Genomic DNA, 20,987 nt, shown 5'->3' with positions numbered 1-20,987 from the left:
TTAATTTGCAGCCAGAACAAAAATGAGAAAAAACACAAGTGAGGAAGAAAAATTGGAGTTTTAGAGTGCAACTCTAAGGGCACAGGTCCGCATATGTTTGATTTGGCAGAAAAGCCCTTTAAGAGGTTCCCATGTTCTCCCAATCCATCCTTCCTCTGTGCCACAGTTTTCCACTTCTCAGTTTTGCTGATGCAGCTCTCTGTGGGGATGCAATATAAACCTTTTTGGAATAAAGCAACGGGTCTTTAATGTGTGAATCATGTTACAGTCCCTAAAGTGGTTGCGTTCAAACAACCAAGGGTGTGAAGTAAGGCAGAGGGCTGGGTGTCAAAGGGCAAAGGGAGCCAGGCGTTGCTAAGCCTGGAAGTTAGAGCCCTGCTATGGGTGTGGATTGTGAATCCATCTCCGAATACATGACTTACCAAGTGCTGTTTGTTATCTTCTTAGTATGGAAAGAATATTTCAGTACAAAGGTTACTCACAGTACTGTACTTCACTCATTGTTAATAGGCACAGTGATGACGCCAAACTACATAGACTCCAGTAGTCTCAGCGTCGCCCCGTGGTGTGACTGCAGCAACAGTGGTAACGACATAGACGAATGCCTGAAATTTCTGAATTTCTTCCAGGACAATACATGCCTTAGTAAGTAAAAAATTGGATGTCATTAAATGTGTTTTAGCATGTTTTCTAGAATTTCTTTACTGTTTAAGTATGTTATAATACATCAAGGCCATCTCTTTGCACTTTGTAAGCATCGTTCTGCTGTAAGTGTAAGAACTAAACAGACAAAAATGTGCCTGATACTGTGGTTTATGGCCAAGACTGAAAACATAAGTTGTTCTTGGAACAAAATTCAAATAACATAGTTGTATCATATAGAAATATGTTTACATCACAGATCATGTTTGGACCCTAACAGTCAGGCAGCATCTGTATCAAAAAATTGCAACACCTGAGGGGCTTCTCTATAATTTAAGAACTTCATATAAAAAAAGACATGTAGTTTATGATATGAAGGAGTTGCTGTAGGTAAGTGTAAATTGGATTGTGCCTGCAATTTATAGCCAAAGTTCAGGTTTTTTTAGGTTACTTGATCTCCGATGCCTGGTTTTAACGCAGGTCTGGATGGTACATATTTTCAAGATTTTGTTAAATTATTGATTTTTTTATTTTTCCAGTTAAAGCTCACTTGCAAATTAGGGACTATTATAAATTTCAGAATGGCTTAGTGGAGTTGATTTTGGCAGGTTCTCTTTTCAAATTTCCTGTCTGCCTGGAGCAGCATAATTGGGTGATGTGGAGTGTGCATCAGAGTTTTAATTTCAGATAAATAAGGAGACCAAAAGAGCTTGGCTTCCCTAGCCTAGCAGAACAGAAGTTGAAAGGATACATGATTGTCCTCTGAAATTGCATTAGAAGGTCAAGCCCAGGGAGGGAGAAGCATTACTTAACCTAGAGGACAACAATGGCACAAGACCAAAAAGGGAGATTTTGGCCATACATATTTAGGCTTGATATTGGAAAATTTGTAACCATCAGACAAAAGTTAAGAAACAGGCTTCCAGCAGCAGTTTAAGGCTAAAAGATTGTTTCCAGTTTTAAAAGTCATATTTCAACAGCTTATGAAAAGAAGCATACATTGTTCCTTTTTTTCAAAAATAATGAATGAACTCGATGATCCAGACCATCCCATCCAGCCCCATATACCTGAGCTAATGCTAATGCAGGGTTCCATCTGTATTTTAATATAGGGTCTGAAAACCTCCATTAGTAGCTTCTCAGCTGGCAGGATCGTTGTTGAGACATGCAGAGCTTTGTGTACAAAAAGTGAGTGACTTGAGTTGCTCTTTGATACACTATTTATTAAGCTCTGGAAGAAAGAATCAATTACTCAAGATTGTTTAACAAATAAAAAAAAAAAACAGGAAACAATTCAGACTATGATTGGGTAACTTAACAACATAGCATCAGACCTTCTTCAAACCTAATGGGGCTGCCTTTTACGTATACCTTAATACGTCAGATTTTATTTGTTTGTGAATGTACTAATTGCTAGAAAGTTACAGGTTCTTTTTAGAACATAAAGTCAGAGCAATCCCTTGTCCTTTCTTCTTCTATCAGTATAAAAATATTAATGAAGACAAATCAAAGATATTAGAGGTTACTGTGAGACAAGTTATAGTTACCCCAGCTGAAAGAGATGTCTTCTTCATAAAGAAATTAAAGATGTTTCCGGTTTAATACAAAGTTTTTTTCTTACAGAGAATAGGAAAAATTCCAATTATTTTTTTTGATTGTAATTGCCATTAATGGGCCTGGAGAAATGTCTTGTGCTTATTGCATGAGATTAAAATCCCTCCCATTTTTTTTAGACAAAACAAAAATCGCTTTTCCACAATGGGATAAAACTAGGAATTTCTTGCTAGACTGTTTTGGTAATGTGTAATTCCCCTTCAAACTTGAAAATAAACCAGTGATTTGGAGCATTTACAGAAGATGTGGAAAACCTAGCTTAAATGTTTATTCAATACCCCATTTTGTTATTTATGCAAAGTGGAATAGCTGAGACTGTACCCTGAGGGCTGGGAGACTTGGAAAGCTGGAGGCCTAGGTTCACATTCATACTGTGCCTGATGTGGAGCTGGGATATGAAGCTGAGTTTACCATGTCCCACATAAACACCTGCAATCCAGGTCTTTCTTGCACCTCTGTATGCGCTTGCCTAGAAATTCCAATTTAGAGTTGAAAAGCCTTTTGCAACATATCTTAAGTTGATACCAGAGTGGAAGTTTTGATTTCAAAAGGTGGATGTGAAAATACTGGTGAAAATTCTAGTCTGTTTTAATAATTAGTCCCAATAAAGACAAACATTACATTGTTCTCTTTTTACACATTAGACATATATTTCTTTATCTCAGCACTGTCCTGCAGAAAATGGCATTATATCAGAACTGTGAAATTGTCCCAATGTCAAGAAAGCTAAAAATCCAAATAAATAAGTCCCACATAAAATATATTCTACCCTAAAATTTGAGGCTGTATATTACCTTGCTTGTACTTTTATCCTCTTTATTGGAAGATGTAAGTTTATTGGTCCTAACTGCTGCCACACCAGTTAGGGTATGGCCAAACTTAAATTCTGGAAATCCATCTTAACACTTTATTTTAGCTACTCTGAAAGTGAATATCCTGACATTCATTTACATACCCTAGAATTCCAACTGAACTGAATATGATTCAGTGTGTCTATCTATATGTTCAAAGGATTTGTTCACACCTGCATTACACTGCAGTAAAAAGAATTGGCAAGTGGGAGGAAAAGCATAAAGCAGTGAGTTAGTTAATAAAAACTATTGGAGGGACCTGTACTAGAGCAGTTAGACACTAGAAGCACCTCCTTACAGTTGTCATAGCTTTTGAAATATATTTGAAATATGTAAGAAAATTATATTTATAAAATACATATTTAAGGTACAATTTATATATTTGAAATATTACAAAAATATGGCAAGGGACGAAACACCTCTGTTGCGAGGAAAAGCTGAGAGCTGGGGTTGTTCAGCCTGGAGAAGAGAAGGCTGCTGGGAGACCTTATTGTGGCCTTTCAGTACTTAAAGGGGGACTATAGGAAGGATGGGAGCAGACTTTTTAGAAGGACCTGTAGTGACAGGACAAAGCATAATGGTTTTAAACTAAAGGAGGGTAAATTCAGACTAGGTGTAAGGAAGATACTTTTTACAGCGAGGGTGGTGAGACACTGGCCCGGCACAGGCTGCCCAGAGAGATGGTTGATGCCCCATTCCTGGAAACATTCCAGGCCAGGCTGGACGGGGCTCTGAGCAGCCTGATCTAGTTGAAGGTGTCCCTGCTCACTGCAGGGGGGGTGGACTAGATGACCTTTAAAGGTCCCTTCCAACCCAAACTATTCTATGATTCTATGATTCTATCACAGTATCATAGAATATCTCAAGTTGAAAGGGAACCATGAGGATAATCAAATATGATTCTATGAAATAATTAAAGAAGACTAATTGTACAATTTTACTTAGAAAACTGGAAGTATTGCATGTATTACTGTGATCCTTCTTGCAATAATGGAAACAAAGAGTTACTGTTAATTTAGGAAATCATAGGAAAATATTGCTTTATATATTGCCTTATTCAGGTAAACCCAAGAAAAATATCATTCTACGCTTCCTATTTTGTCTCCATCAACCCAGCCGATTGTCACGCCTTTTACAAATTCTTCTCTGCATGTTGGAGTTCTCAGAGCTTATATCAGAATAAAATATGTCTTTTTTCAGATGAGGATTAAATGTAAATTATTTTATAAGGCAAGGAATACCACTGAGAAGAAGTATTAATAACTTCCACATATTAGTCCCCAGTGAAATTGTTTGATTTCTTGTACAAAGAATTTGAAATAAGAAATCCCTAAATCCATGTTGAATCCCCAAAGACCTGATTAAAAACTGTTTTTCTATTTGTTTATAAAAAACCCCAACCAATTTACTCTTGCCATAAACACACTCTTTAATCCCATGAAACTATGATAAGCTTTTTAACTTTTATATTCTAAAGTTTTAGTTTAAGCATGCTTCCCTCACTTAATTATGCAGATTTTGATTGAAAACTGTAAGGAAAAGATTGTCTTAGTTAAACCATTTTGTAGTTATAAGCATATTAGTTTTACTGCAACAAGCTGAAGAAATAAATTAATATTTTGCCTGCTTTCTTTTTTTAGTTTGCTGCATAGCATCACCTGCCTGAATTAGGACATAACATTCAAACTGTATTTTAAATCTTGAGAGTAAATTTTTGAGGCTTTTGGATGGTAACAAAAATGATTACAGTAAGTCCTAGAGCTTCTGTCAAGAATTACTGGGAACATTCCAAGAAAGAAGCTGCACCAGATAATTAGGTGACCCCAGACTCTCAGTTCATGTTTCTGGTATGTTCAAAATTAAGACATGTTTTTCAGCATAGAAGTTGAATTTGTATAAATACACATTTTCAGTGGAGTAATAATAATAATGATTAAAAAGTCAATTCTGCTTTCTGCCATTTGTTTAGAAATAGAAAATAGCCTGTAATTTATTTTTACAGAAAATGCAATTCAGGCCTTTGGCAATGGTACTGATGTGAACGTGTGGCAGCCAATCTTACCAGTACAGACCACTACAGCCACAACTACAACAGCTTCCAGACTTAAAAACACAGGTTCAGAGAACACCAACAATGAAATACCCACCCACAATGATTCACCAGCATGTGCAAACCTGCAGGTAAGAGTGTCTTGTACATTTTGCAGTGCATAAATGAAAGTTTTTCATAGATACGCATACAGAGTAGTCCTCTGCTGCATAAATACTTTTTTCTGGATTCCCAAAATCTTGTACACTTGTAGCATTCACATTTCATTTACTTATAAAAAATTCATTTTGTATTCTTTATATTAAACCATATCAAAGTTTCGATGTTCACTAAAACGGACAGTTCGTATCCCTCAGAAGTGTATTTTGTTTCTTAGTTTTTCCTGCTCCACTCTCTCATCTTCATCTTTTTCTAGTTTCTCCATTTATTTTGCGTTGCCAAATTGCATATGAATTAATGTTTTTTAGGCATCACAAAATATCGGGGCTTAATGGTAGATGGTATTGAGTTTAGGTCCTTCTGTTTTAATTCTGTTTTTCATAATTGTGTAACCATTATTAGTTAAGTTTTGTAAGTTATTGATGAGAGGGAGATAGTTGTAGGCATATATTTCTATATGCAGTAGTCATTTGACCAAATAGAATATGCTAAAAAGAAATGTAACCTTTCTAACTTGGAACTTGGAATATCTTCCATTTAAAGCAAGACCTTGATGTGATATTATTAATTCAATTCATGTTATATTAAAAAGTTGTTTTATGGGAAAGATCACGTTTTGCATCAGTGTAAGGCCTATAGAGTAAGAGATGCTACCAAAGTACATATGATAAATTATGAACTGAAGAAATGGCAAGTGATCACAAATCCCACTGGATTCAGTTTGATTTGCAAATGTTCCTCAAGCCTGAATAGATGTTCCAGTGTTTTGAAAATAAATGAAATTCTTCCCTGTCCTTACTCCTGTTACTCTGGCGTTTTGAAGTCACATCCCACACGAGTTTGCCAGCACTGGTTTAAAGCTATGTTATGACTTCAAGAGCACCCTGATATACTTGACACAAGAAGCAAAGGTCTGTAGGGAAAACAGCTTCCTTTAAATAAATGATCTCTGCCATTTTGTAGAAACTATAGCTAAGTCTGCACTAAAAGGTCACTGAAGTTACATGAATCAAGTAGTTTTATTCTTGTGAAATACAACATTCTGGTGCTCACTACTGCCTTGTGTCAGAACTGTAACGTGAAGAAAAAAGCTCTTATATTTTAATGCATTTTTTCAAAAAATAACTTACAAATAGAGCCAAAACAAGCCCACACTTTTTAAAAAAGAAACCCGTGTTTGTTGGACAGTATGGTGCCACTTTGCATGTGAGACACAGACTTCAATGCAAATTTTACAAAAGAACTGGAGGCATTCATACCGCGCTTGGAGAAGGGTATTCATTCCAAGGCTCTCCTCTCATGAAAAATATGCCTTTGTGGTATTTTCAAAACATGAACTAGTGCGACCAAAAGCAATCTGAAGGGCTTTGTTATATGCTTAGCAGTTGAGCTGAAAGGTTTCAAAAAGGCAATATATACTAAACACTGTAAAAAGTAGAATTAAAAGCATTAGTCTCAGCACAAAAAGACAACGGCAGAGAGGGGATAAGGAAACGATCACTGAGATGCTACAATGCTGCATATCCTAGTTAGTGGGTTTAAAAAGACAGTGAAGGAAGAAAGAGCAGGAAGTGATTGATTAGTATAAATTGCCATAGAAATAAATACTGTAATGGAAGAAAGAGCAGGAAGTGATTGATTAGTATAAATCACCATAGAAATGAACACATACTAACCTCCTGGGGTTGTACAATACAGGGCACTAACCCAATCTGCCAAGAATGTCGCCAGCTGGGCAGTTTTTGATACATTTCTTCCTGACTTGTTCAGAATGGTTGTATGAAAAGCAAGAATACACTAATGGTTTTGTCACTGTGCCTGCACACATGCAAACCTGGGAATTGGAAGGGTTGTGAATGCTTAAAGTAAATGAGAGATACCCTTTGTTTACCTGTACTCAATATTTATTTCGAATAGCTGTGGAAGGTTTGGACTTCTAAATAATTTTTGTTTCAGTGATGCTGTTTAGAGATTGTTAGTCATTGCAGCTTACTATTGCTGCGAGAATTTACTGTTCTCCCATTATGGTGGATTTTTCTTATTTTGAACCGATACAGAGAAATGTTGATTTCTAATATATGCTTATTTTATGTTTACTTTTTCTTTTGTAATGTTTATGCTTATTTTATGTTTACATATGCATGGATTTGTGTAATATACTCTTCTATCCCTAAATCAAATCAGCACTCCATCTTTGCTAGGAAGATGCCTAACTTTGTCAATCATCCTATAAACACTTTTGTAAACCTGGCTTCTAACAGTTTGCTAGATACAGAGAATAAATCGTGGTTAGTTTAATATAAAATGCTGAATTTAAGTATTTTTTGAGGTGCTTGACATCTTGCGAAGGATCTACAGCACCACATAAAAATGATTTGTAAAATATTGTGGACAAAAAGGAAGATGAATGCCAAGAGCGTACTCCTTACACAGGCATATTTTATTAAGTAATTTCCATGCCTATCATTCCTTTTGATAGCTTCACTCTAATGTTTCTATTTAACTGACATATTTGTTTATCCTCCATTCTCAATCATAACTTGTGTTCAGTATGCCAGTCAAAAAATGGTTATGGTCTTTCAGTCTCACGTTCTACCACCACTGCTTGAACAGTCATGTAGGATCATTTGAAAAGCACAAAAGAATGAGTTTGGATGTGTACTCACACCATGTGTTCTTCAAGAAAAATGCCACTTCTGCATTTAGGAGAGACGCATGGAACAGAAAGATGATAATGAAAGAAACTTTAAGTGACAGATTAGACTAAATTAGACCAATTGTTACTACATCATCATCATAGATAAATAAAAACCTAAGACTTTCATATAGGGTTTGCTATAATATTTTAGAGGACATTTTACACAAGATGAAAATAATAGAAGTCAGGACTGTTAAGGATGTTTAAGTCTAAATTTATGTATCAAAATCTATCATCTCCCGAGTTAGTTTTATGCTTTGTTTTCTCACGTCTGTTATAAATGTCTTGTTCTAGTTACCCTTAGTTCAGCATTCAGAGGGAATTTAAGGTTTTTGTGCTTTTGAAGAAGTGTGAGTTGTGGATGTGTGTAATTGAGATAAATGGCCCTTCCGGCTGAATGCAAGTACTTTTCAGTTGAGTCCAGTATGTGAATGTCTTTGTACTCTCAGCAGCAAAACGAAAAAATTATGAGATAGCAATTAAAAAGCTCAAGTATTTTGTGGGGAACAAGGAGGAAAAGAAAAATCTAGATGCTTAAATATGTAAATTCTTTCTAGAACAGACATAGTGTGTTTAGAACAGACATAGGTCATACTGCATATTGTTATTACACAAATTCACATAATTCCTCATAAACTTGGGATTTTAAAAAACATCTATTTAGTGAGTATTATGACAAGACAGGAGACAGGGCTCACAGTTCTCTGAGAAGACTAGGACTTAAACATGACTCACAGACTGAAAATGACTGTGCTCTTCCCTTGAAGGTCTATCTGTTGCAGATCTTCAGTACTGTGTAAGGATCTGCTAATGTTGTGTTTGAAGTACTGTCTATAATTATTTAATGTAGCTTCCCGTGTGCTAAATATTATTATTATAAAGCATTGTGTAGGTGTTTGGAGAGGGTTAAAAGCTTCATTGCAGTGTTCTGAGGATCAAGACACAGCAGGTATGGAGCTTCATGGACTGGTAATTGGGTGGTGGGTGAACATAAGCAGGAAACATGGGCAGCATGTAGGTGTGTGCTTGATGGGGGATAGTACAGCTGCTGAGGTACTACTCTGGAATAGAGACATAGGGAATTTCATTTATCCCCTGTGTACCAGTATTAGCTCACCCATATGGCTGGCACCCTTTTTTCCCCGTACCTTCACACAGCTCATGACCCTTCCCTTTCTTTTTCATCTTGTAAAAAACAAGCACTGTCCTTTCAAATGCCCTGCCTGTTCTGTCCCTCAGGAGAAGTTGTACTTAGACCTCTTCCTCCAGGTATTGCAACTGTGCAGAAAGTTATAGTCTCGGGCAGAAGATGGACAGGAATATAAAACTCCCAGTGCTGTGTCAGAACAAAAAAAAATTGACTAAATGTTTCAAATTAAAAGATTTAAAAGATTTAAATTTACCTCCTGTATTTCCAGGATTAGCTGACATAATGGGGTCAGCCTGCTGGTACAAGTGATTTAGAGAACACCTATTGGCACCTTTTCTTCTGAAAAAGCAACATCTTTAATATGCTTCAGTAGCAATTCTGTTGTACCTAAAAAAGTCTTGTGTCCTTTGCACGTTCAGATTAAAATCTGACAGCCAGGGATAATTTAAAGTTTAATCTTTAGTCAAACACTCCTAATTTGGGGAGCACTGAACAAAATTCGGTGTTTTACCAAAACAGAGACTGCTTTGTCCATTGATTTCTTTGACATCGATTTCAGTGAAGTTAGTCCTTGTTTACTTCAGCACTGTGCTGGAGTGGGTCCTCAAAAACTGTGGAAGTATGAAATTCCCTGAGACTGCATTAATTTACTACGTGGCTCTTGCACCTTTCAGACAGAACCAGGGAAGGTCAGGTCACCATGAGTGTGGGACAGGTTTGGGTTTTCAGTCTGTATGGCAATCTCCGTGTTCACAGGCAGGAAAGCGATCGTCAGTCCGCCTGCATTACTATGCAAACAGTGGACCTCAGTGGCAAAAGGCACTTCGCAATGAACACATACATACAAATGTACTAATGGTATGATCATGCAGACTGCTCCCACTCCGAGCAAGGCTGCATTTGAGTTCTTCACCATCTTTGCCAAAGAATTTCAGGACCACACAAGACGGATCATTTTCAAGCTTGTTGAAATCCTGCTGAAGTTAAAGAACTGATTAATACAGCTGATTAATTAGTAAGTACAGAGAGTTTTTTGCCTCTCTTTTGACTATCAGAGGTACAGTTTGAGGACGTAGCCAAGTATCATAGCCTATAGGCTGAGATGTATATTAGTGTCAGTGTTGCTATGAGACATCAGCCATCAGCAGTCAGTAGAAAATTGTTCTCATTTGCCAGTCCTGGTTGGACTTCGTATTTGAACATCAGGCCCTCTTGCACAATCAGTCATGATTTGTGGAGTAAAACACAGGCTAAAACCCTCAGACAGTGTAAGTCAGGACATCTCTGTTGTTATCATCAGTGCTACACAGAGGTACACTGGTTAATGTTCGGTCTCTTTTGCATGTAGAGCTCTCAGTAAGACTGGACCTTATATTTAACGATCAATACTCTGATGAAACATTTTTGATGTTGGAAGTCAGGTGTAATAAACTCCTGTTACTGAAAGACAGCAAAATGATTTATTTTGCATAGTAGAATTACATTTTGAGCTATGTTCTTTTTGATTAGCATGCTTTTCATTATACCAAAATATTGTGCATGTATACTGCTGAAGAGCCTAATACTTCAGAATTATTTCATCAATGATAAAATATTTTACAGTTCATTTACAAAAAATGTTTTAATAGCCTAAGCATCTTTAGTGTATTATAATAATACAGCACTTTATAGCAGACTGTAAAACTCCAGACTACAGTTTTAGGAATCATGCAATTTTGTTTTATAGTTTAATAATTGTTCAATTGAAAATGAGTATGAGGTTAGTAAAAACCAATTTAATGACTTGCAAATCATAGAATCATAGAATAGTTTGGGTTGGAAGGGACCTTTAAAGGTCATCTAATCCCACCCCCCCTGCAGTGAGCAGGGACACCTTCAACTAGATCAGGTCACTCAGAGCCCCGTCCAGCCTGGCCTGGAATGTTTCCAGGAATGGGGCATCAACCACCTCTCTGGGCAACCTGTGCCAGGCCAGTGTCTCACCACCCTCGCTGTAAAAAAATTCTTCCTTATATGTAGTCTAAATCTACCCTCTTCTAATTTAAAACCATTAACCCTTGTCCTGTTGCAACAAGCTGTGCTAAATAGTCTGCCCCCATCTTTCCTATAGTCCCCCTTTAAGTACTGAAAGGCCACAATAAGGTCTCCCAGCAGCCTTCTCTTCTCCAGGCTGAACAACCCCAGCTCTCAGCTTTTCTTCACAGCAGAGGTGTTCCATCCCTCTGACCATTTTTGTGGCACTCCTCTGGACCCCTTTCATCAGTTCCATGTCTTTCCTGTGCTGAGTGCCCCAGAGCTGGACACATGACTTTATTAATGTGTACTACACACCTTTACATAAAATTGAAATTTCTATGGACAGATTATATCCACAGAAAGAATTTTGCAAGTTATTGCTACTAAAAGCAGATGTAGCATTTGCTATGTTCACCTAAGCCACAGTTGTTTCTCTTTCACATCAGTATCCTCTTATAGGAATACCCACAAAAGTACAAAGTGCTAGAATGAACAGGAATCAGAAAATTGAATCACATCAGATAAGCCAGATCAAACTATTCATAGCCCATGTTATTACTTTATGTGGTTCTTCATCATATTAAAGGTATTTGTAATGTCAGCCAACTTCAGTTCTCTATCAAATATCTAGTCCATCATGTATTTCCCTTTAAAACAGATACCTCACTATGGCCTGCAAAAAAGAGTCATAAAATGGAGTATAGTATTATAATTTAATTTTAAGACATTACTACTAATAGTAAAAATTCTAGGTCATTGCATTGTGGTGGTAGACGTTTAGTCATACTGCCTTGGGAAGTATAGTTCATAATACATTGTGTGTTTATGGGACTTGACAAAGTGCTTTGTTTAAGACATATTGTTTGCTGTTAGCAAATACTAGGTTTTAGCCATGACTCTGCTTCCATTTATACTTGTGGAAGTGAAAGTAACTCTGGTTACGCCAGCAGGCTGACCCTGTTGCAAAGCAAGTGCAGGCAAAAGCGATAATACCACCAGGTTCATAATGGAAAAGAGAACAAGAGTAAAATCCTTGAAATCATTAGTACTTTTTTATTTTCACTGGAATAACTTGCAGGAGTCCTACTTATAGACCAGAATCCAATCATACTAGATATTTCACAGGCTCATAATGAAAAGGTACTCCTGATATCAAAAACCCAATGAAATACAGTTAACTTCAGTGAAGCTAAGATACCACCTCATAGCCTTTATTTATTCTGAAAACCACATAGTGTATTTCAGTGCTCTAGAAATGAGAAATATTTTACTATTATAAACTATGTTAGTGCACTATGTTATCCTCAAAAAGTATATCCACAGAGATACATGAGGAAAACCAAAGTCAAGGGCTGGTACGATCTCAGATAATTGATACAGTTGCCAATACAGAGACGTTTGTTTCTAACATATGAAAATAGCTTGGCAGTTGCCAGGATTGATCAAAATTTAACAAATAAAATCTTTCCTTATCAATTCTGCCATTTTTGCAAACAATTGTTATTTGCTAGTAAAAGGATTTTAGAAGACTTTTATAATTGAAATGTATTTTTAAACACTGTTATTGAAGCAGGTATTGATGTTTCTGTTTTGTAGTGAGGCAGTTTAAGACCAATGACAACGTGGAGGCTAAATAATTTTGCCTAGCAAAGCACTTTAATGAGAGATGCAAACAGATTTACAAATTACATGCCTTCTCTGTCTCATGGGTAGAGGGTGCAGGGAGTGTGAGTAGTCAGAGGAGCTGAGTAGCAATTTGTTGCACAACGTCATCATTCCATGGGGTAGAAGGCTCACTCCTGAGAGGGAACCTGATGCCTTGTGCACAGTCCTGGTGCAGGGTCATGAGATTTCCCCCACCTCTTTTTCTGCTCCCTGAAATCCCCAGAGGTTGGAGAGATGGTCCAAGATCCTGGAGTGGGGTTGTGGGGCTGCTCTGAGTCTTCCCAAAATCTTTGTTCCCAGGTATTTGCATGAGTCCTTGGGTATATGGGTGGGTAAAGAAGAGCTCACGGATGACTACTACATTCAAATTATGCTATAATTCTCTGATTTGCTGACACCCTTGTTGGCTCTTGCAATCTTCTTGTTGCAGAAACTTCTGGGCTCCTTAATGATCAACAGGTTCTTTGCATAGATTAGCTATTTCCTAGAGCACACCAAACCCATGCCATTGTCTGGGACAAGTGGTTGATAGTATTTTATCTACTGCTGCAGCATAGTGTTGGTTAAAGTTCACTGTCTTATGCTAACAGCTCTGTCTGATTTATTTTCAGTCCAAAATAATTTTAAAGAAGATAAGAATTGGGTAGTATGCAGAAGCCACTGCCCTGTTGTGGTAGGCCTAGTAATTTCAAGTGCTCATATTGCCTTGTTGCTGGTTTTAGCTGTACTCTTGGAAACCCTCCCTATTGGAAATAATAGAAATTCAAGAAAAACACCGTTTTATCATGGAGGAAAGTTCCCCTTCAGGAAACAATAACCAGGACCATTTCTGCCTATTTATGTGATGCAAGTTGTTAGACTATTAGTCTCAGTTTACTGATGTATCTACTCTGTCTCTGAAACCTCACTTCCAGTTAACTATTAGTCTTTATTAGATGCTTTTCTTATCTGTCCTTTCCTTTTTTTTTTTTTTTTTTTTTTTTGTCCTTCCTTCTTGCAGATATCCTCTGTAATCTTTGGGTACTCAACTGCCTCATAGACTTATGATATGAAGTTTATCAGTATGTATTTTTCTATATTCTATATTTTCTATATTTAACTATATTCTATAGTTAAATGCAGATTCAGGGGAAAAAAGGACTGCACAGGACTGAGCAGGAGGGACGCTGAGCCTGTATGGCACAGGAAGAATCACTGGCTTGGCTGCCTTGGAAGCTACAGAGGGCAAATGGGAAGCCGATGGTGCTTGTGGTGGTTATTGTTGGGGTGCAATAAGAGATTAGAGTAGGTTTGTGTTTTGTTTGGGGAAAAACAGTCTGAGACACCCCTTCTTGCTTATCCTTGATTAAAGAGGATACATTGCCTTCCTCTGCCAATAGCAAACCCAATTACATGAAATATGTTTGTGCATATAAGGTCATTTAGTTTGAGTCTAAAGAGGCAATCACATGACCTAATCAAATTCTGCTTCTGTTTATACACTTATAAAAATGGAATAACTTTATAGGTGTCTACATTGCAATTATCCTTAGGTGTACGTTGTAATTATCAGTCACTCTTTAGATATATATACATCATTCTTTGACATTTCTATGTAAACCATAAACCCATAAACCACGTTCTTAAAAACTAAACTACCCAGACTTGCAGTTATCATGTGGCAGATATGATCAAAAGCATCTCGGTGATAATAAAGAAGATTTTTTAGGAATAGTTTCTTCCTTGTAACCAGCAGCAAATGGAATATAGAAAAGCCCAATGGAAATTAGAATACAATAATAAGTAATCATTCTAAATCATGTATTGGTGACAAAGGAGCATAGCTGCAAAAATAATATACTGTTGAAAAGCTAAAATTCGGAACATTTTCCATAGCATGCCTAAATTTTTTCAAGTAATCAAACTAAGTTGATAGGACAGAAAATGAAATACAGCCTTTTAACCAGATTGGCTAACATATACTCTTAATAAGAAAAAATAATAATGATAACAAAACATCTGAACATAAATATATCTTTGTTCTGCTTTTAACCTGTCTGCTCATTTTACTTATAGTCTTCACTGGAAGACTATAGACTATATTCACCAAATACTGGGAATAAATTACACCCTTTATCTCCTACTTACTTTTTATCCATATGACTTCTAATCAGCTGTCTTACCTGAGTAACAGATCTCCATGTTACCCTCGAACCATCTACTCTACAGCATTTTTCAATTTGCTGTTGAGTTCCAGAACATGAGAAACTGTCACCCACTGCAGTTCCTTGCCTTTGAAATAACAGCACTTCAAAATGTTTACTTTAGTCTGTACTTTGGAGGACAGCCTAACAATTTCACAGTAAACTGTAGTTCTAATCAGTGGACTTGTCCTAATAATCCCACCTCGGGTTAAGCCCTCCTGCGTGCTCACCTCTTTCTGTGAGCCACAGGTAAACAGGCTGACTATTGTGCATAATGCAGGATATTTTTTCATAAGTTCACTCAGCATGTGTCCTAAAGAATTATAGGATTATCTTCCCTCATGTCTTTCTTAAAACAGAATTAGGTATTCAGGGCAGTAATTTACTAAATACACGGTACTACATTATTTTTCCAGACTGACATTTTCAGAAGCCTCAAGTTGCCTCTAATTCAAGGCTAGATATGCATTACCACATGCACATAAACATTTAGAGGTGCTGAATTCATGCTCAGATTTGAAATGTGTGCATTCAAATTTGTTACGTACATGGCAGGTAAGACGTGTACCAGGTAGGATCTAAATAGCTACCTGCAGCTGTAAGTGCCTAATTTGTGCAGAGTTGGATAAGCGGGCATATAAAGTAAGTGTGCACAGATGAAAGCAAAGCAGTTACAAGTATCTGTGAAAACCCGCTCCTAACTTTATGTCCACACAAACATAAAAAAGTGGTTTAATCAGGACTTTTCTTATCAACAGTGTTTAGTATGGTTTTTACAATGGCTTGCCCTCCTCTAGAAAAAGTAGTGCATTAAAAGTTGCATGTATCTGTTAAATTCTTGAAGACGGTTATATAATGAATTCTATGTCAGTATGCTACTCTGCACACTTCAATCACATATGCACTGTAATTATCTGGTTCTGAGGGCATATTTAGGGATGGGTCCCTGCAGGGAACTAACTGCTTGTGTACAGTTTCAGAAGTCAAATGCAAATTCAGAAGGAAAAATTGTCCCTTTTTTCATACTGATTTTGAACTTAATTAGTTTGACAAATTCTTGCAACTATTTGCAGAATCATGCTCCCATCAAGAGTTGGCTTAAGCCCTATTACTTTTAATTAAGATTTTCTGATTATACCTACGGATTCAGTCACGGTTATTTGCAGATGAGAAATTCAGATTGTTATAGGCACAACCGAAAAGGTTTAGATAAAAAACACACCCAGTCTATACCCAGAGAACAGCTTAATGAGGATACTTAGGAATTATTAATTAAGCAGAGGCTTTTCACCTTCAGGCTGAAGGCTGAGATACAACATTGTATTTAGTAGCAGTACCACGCTTTGGTAAGTGCCCTTAGTGAGAGAGCTGTGCTCTTTGGATGCTGAACTGATCACCCAGGGTCCACACCACAGGGACAGTCCCTAAAATACAAGTCATGTTGGCTCACGTCAGTGTAACAGGAGACCGGACTTGGGCGTTTAAACGTTTAAAGAGACCAACTGGCAAAGCTGCAGCTCCAAATAATCTCCAAGCCAGTGAGTTGCATCTGCTCATATATGCTCTGCAAGTCCTCATTCATCATCTGCTGCCCTTTGTTGTGTACAAAGCCTGTTGTAGTACAATTATGTTCATCCATGCACAGCATATCAGAAGTGCGATGTCCTATACTGTTCAAGTGGTCACTGAGTGTGAGCAGCATAGTGATGTCCTAGATCCCTTTTAATCGTGCTGCTCTCAAATACTAGAGAGGCTAACCCCATCTTGGCCACTGAACATGGCATCTCTTCAACCCATTAAACTCAATTCTCACTGGGACAGCGCAATATATTAATGTAGTATGAGTGCTGGTGTGCATATGCAGCCTGCATGTGCAATATAAGTATGTTAACATACAGTAGACAAAGTCTGCAGTATACTCATCCCTCATGTCCAGTAATGCTGCCTTAGTTGTGACTTTCCACCCACTGGTCTGGAGGTAGGAGCAACACAAGCAGCCATATTGTTTGCTGTAGTTGACACACACCCAGATGGCATTTTTTTTTAGAATGCTTCCTCTTTGGAAACTTGATGACAATGTATTGACACTGAAACTTGCTAGTAAGACAATGATGATGCTTGCGAGTATTAAATGCATGAGTATGTAGCTCACAAAGACCACCCCTCACTTGGTGCTGTTTTCTACTTGCCTCAGCTCAGTCCAGAACTATTAATAAAACTTATGCGTTCAGGGAAATATTTGCTGCCAACCATCTTCCGTCAAGATTCTCTTCAGATAGCACTCTCAAGATGTTTTTCTAGGTGAAACCTTCTAATTTCTCTCTTGAGTCCCACTAAAGGATGTTAAAATTTGGTAGCATAGGGCACCTTCAAGATTTTTCTTGTAGGGTTTGCAATGGAATTTGAAAAATCTGAGGATATAGGAGGACTGTCCCTTTTTAACAGAGCAGCTCATCTCACAGAAATGGAAATGAAGGGTGTGGGGAAACATCCTGAGTGCTTTGTGATGTTATAAAACTATATCCCATTAATTCCTCAGTCTCTCTGATGGAGTGCGCTGCCTGAGGTGAAAATTAGTGCCACTTTTGTGCATTGAACCTGTCCTTTTAAGAGAAGTGCTCCAGAACCACCTCCTCATTTCAAAAATACTACAGAACAGTTGTCAGTATTGACCTGAGCTAGATTAAACTAGCTACCTCAGAATATAAGGCTGTATATTCCATTAATAATTCCCTGAACTATCCAGTCTGCCACAACATAATACTTCAAAAAGTAGGCAAACTACTCACAATAAAACTACAAAAGCTTCTTCCAGTTTAGTATGGAAACCTTATAAAATATACCCAAAGTGATCCTCTTGATCTCCATTACTTGCATGATTAGCATTCATCTATTTGTATTTTCTGGCTTATTAAATGTAAACATAAAGGTAAGCCTTCTGTCCTTCTGTGAATGATTTGTGCAATGAAACAAAGCAGGATCATATCCTGTGAATACAATTTTGCATAATATGACAATTATTTGCATAATCTGTTTTTTATAGGCTCAGATTTATTTTAATAGGGTTATCATTGTTAAACATCTAACATTCACAATAGTTTTTTTGTCTAAGAAATTATTTCAGTGATGGAAAAAAATTCTCAGTTCTTACTGAGCTCAAATTTGAGGCCATATATGCAGCTATTAGGAAGTTACTTTTCATTTTCACTTGCTACTGCCTGGCCAGTGGAAGAATTCCTGTTGGTGCAGTGGAATCAGAGCAGTAAAGAATAAGGTACCTTTCCAATAAGGACAGGATTCTGCCTACTCCTCTTAAACGAGAGTTTCTCTGCTTATTTGAATATCGTCATTAACTACAGTGTATCTGTTGTGTGTAAAAGCATCGTTCATGTGTAAATAATGGATATGAGGAAGGCCACCGTAATATCATCCGTTATAGTCCACTATGGTATATTCCATGACAGCAGATTAGTGTTGGGATTTCACTCCTAGTATTTTTGAGAAGGGATGATTTTTCTCTCCTTCACTCAGTTCAGCAGGGGAAGAATGGATGTAGAATGCTACATCAGAGTCACTTGCAAGTACTGTGTTTTAAGACCCATACTGCAAGGGCCTTTTGATACTGTTTAGGGAGCTGACAGGACAAACCAAGGTTTAGCTTAGCTAATGAAGGTCTGTGGACAGGACCAGCTGGATGTTCTTTTTTTTTTCAGTCATGACCTAAATCTGTTGAAATGTAGGCTTGTTGTAGAAAATAAAATTTCAACAATCAAATTTGTATGATATTAATTAACTTTTAGAAATTAAAATGCTATCAGAATTTATTAATCAGGAATACTAACAGTGAATTTGAATACCTTTCTACAAAAGTATAAAGGCCTATATTCTAATGAAAATAAAAATAATTATAGACACAGCTAGCAGCTATGCTTAAAGTTGAAGTTGTCTTACATTTGTCATTGAAAAAAGTCCTGTGTTCAGTGACTTTGACCTTTGCCAAAACAATAACTATTTTTTTTGTGTTATGTGTGCGGCTCTGGCTGAATTCCTGAGGAACAGCTGCCTGCCAAGATCACAGTATGCCATAGCCTGGTTTTGTTACAGACTCACCTTGGTAAATTTGGTTGCATTATTTAAAAATAATCTTTCTGATATTTTTATTCTGAATGGTATTTCCAGTGCTAGAAAAGAACATGGGTATTGAAGCAAGTGCTGCAGCAACTTCACTAAAATTTCAGCCCTGGCAGTTCTGAGGATACATCTGTGCACCTGCAGAATTCAGCTACAGGATTAGAGGAACAGGGAGAAAATGCTTTAAATTTTTATTTCAGTGGCACTTCTGGAGAGCAGATTGTGCCAAAAATGCAAAATTCACCAATTAATCCAAATCACAGCTGTTCAAGATTGAATTACTTTAAAGGAAAAAAATCAGTCTCTAAATCATGTCATGATTTAATGAGACTTGGGTGCAGGCATAGTCACAGAACTGCTGGATGTAAGGAAGGTAATACACTGGGCTTGAAATGTGTAAACAAAACTGAGGAGGGGAGGGCATAGCTGTCTGATGGGCACCTCAGCGAAGCGGCTAGCTGCTTCTGCCTTTCTGTGCAAGGTTACTTCAGTATCTGCAGGCTTTGCTTTTGCCTCCCTGTAATTGCAGCAGTCACTTGTTATCTGAAGTGTTCTGAAACCCTTTTAAGGCTTTCTGTGTTTTCCTTCTGTGCGTAACCATGCCATTACTCACAACACACACGTGCATACACATATGGTTAATAAAAAGAAAAGTCTTGAGCATTTTTAGGCACTTAACCAAAAGCAGATGTTCACGGTCATTCTCTTCCCTTCCCTTTTAAAATTTATGAGTGAACACGGTGCTCAAGAAACCAGCAATAATATCAGTTGCTTAAGGTTGGCATAGCACGAACAGAAGCTTCCTGCAATGCTCAGTGCTCAAGGCCCTGTGCAGACTGGTGTTCAAGGAAGCTTGCCTGATCTTTCCTTCCAGCTGCAGAACCAGAGGACACCACCCCTGGTACTGCTGCCCGAATGAGGAGGCAACGCGTGACCTTGTTTTCTTGACCTCTTCCACCTGCTGACAGCTCAGAGCTGGATGTCTCATGAGGCCGACTGATGCGGTGAGCATCCGTACTGAGCTCTCTCCCTGCAGCTTTGCTTTTGGCTCGAGAGGCTCCCAAGTTTTGCTTAGCAGAAAGTCCCAGCCACAGACCATCCACTCATCTGCTCGGTGCGAAGGAGAACTCGCCTGCGAGTAGAGGCGGAGTGCATGCCTGCCTAGCGCAGAGCAGTGCATCGCAGCCTCCCTCCAGCCAGCACCTACCTGCCAAAGCACACCTGGAGGTGGGAGGTGTGGTGTAGAGGCACTGTAGCTGCATGAGTATGGTGCCTCTTTTCAAGGCTCATTAGCACAATGCAGGCCTGCGCTGTTCCGGCTGAGCTGCTTTCAGTCCCCTAGTAGCGGTGGCTGACAGCTGCTCAGGAGTGTTTACACCACACTCCAGTGCACCACGTAGCCCAGTCTAATAGGGGAGGTAGGTACTTCTGCTGCTGCCAAACAGAACAACTTTGTTTGCATATTCGGACACGCAAGGGCACACACTCTAGCCTGGGGACATGTTGTGGGATCTGTAGTTCTTCAATGGCTTACCTTTGTTCAAAATTAAAAGCCGAGTATGTCTTTTAACTGGGATTGTAATGGCTTTGTGTTCATGCTGCTCAGTGCACAGCAGCCAGATGCTACCTGTAACTGCTATGTATGGCGCTGGGTTGATAGCTGTGGTGAATCACTAGGAAAATGGGTTTTAATAATAAGATCCCAAACATCTCAACTTTGGATTACATAGCTATTCAGTTTTATAACTAGAAGGGAAAAAAAAAGAAAACCTAGGCAGCCATTGAGATATTAACCTAACAAAACTTATTCCGTCTATGCTTTTTAGTA

The 20,987-nt window shown here is 37.9% G+C and overlaps 1 protein-coding gene across 1 annotated transcript in view; it reads left to right on the top strand.

The window, feature by feature from the left end:
* Window positions 1–20,987, top strand: part of GFRA1 (GDNF family receptor alpha 1) — a 150,263-nt gene that overhangs the window by 117,806 nt on the left and 11,470 nt on the right. The window contains exons 6-7 of the mRNA XM_075108212.1: window positions 511–645; window positions 5,110–5,288. Of these exons, the coding sequence (XP_074964313.1) occupies window positions 511–645; window positions 5,110–5,288 (314 nt within the window). The remainder of the gene's footprint in view (window positions 1–510; window positions 646–5,109; window positions 5,289–20,987) is intronic.

Source organism: Phalacrocorax aristotelis, chromosome 12 (genome assembly GCF_949628215.1).
Source record: "Phalacrocorax aristotelis chromosome 12, bGulAri2.1, whole genome shotgun sequence".
Taxonomy (NCBI): Eukaryota; Metazoa; Chordata; class Aves; order Suliformes; family Phalacrocoracidae; genus Phalacrocorax; species Phalacrocorax aristotelis.
The sequence above is the reverse complement of the archived record's forward strand: the minus strand, read 5'-3'. Positions and strand labels throughout refer to the sequence as shown.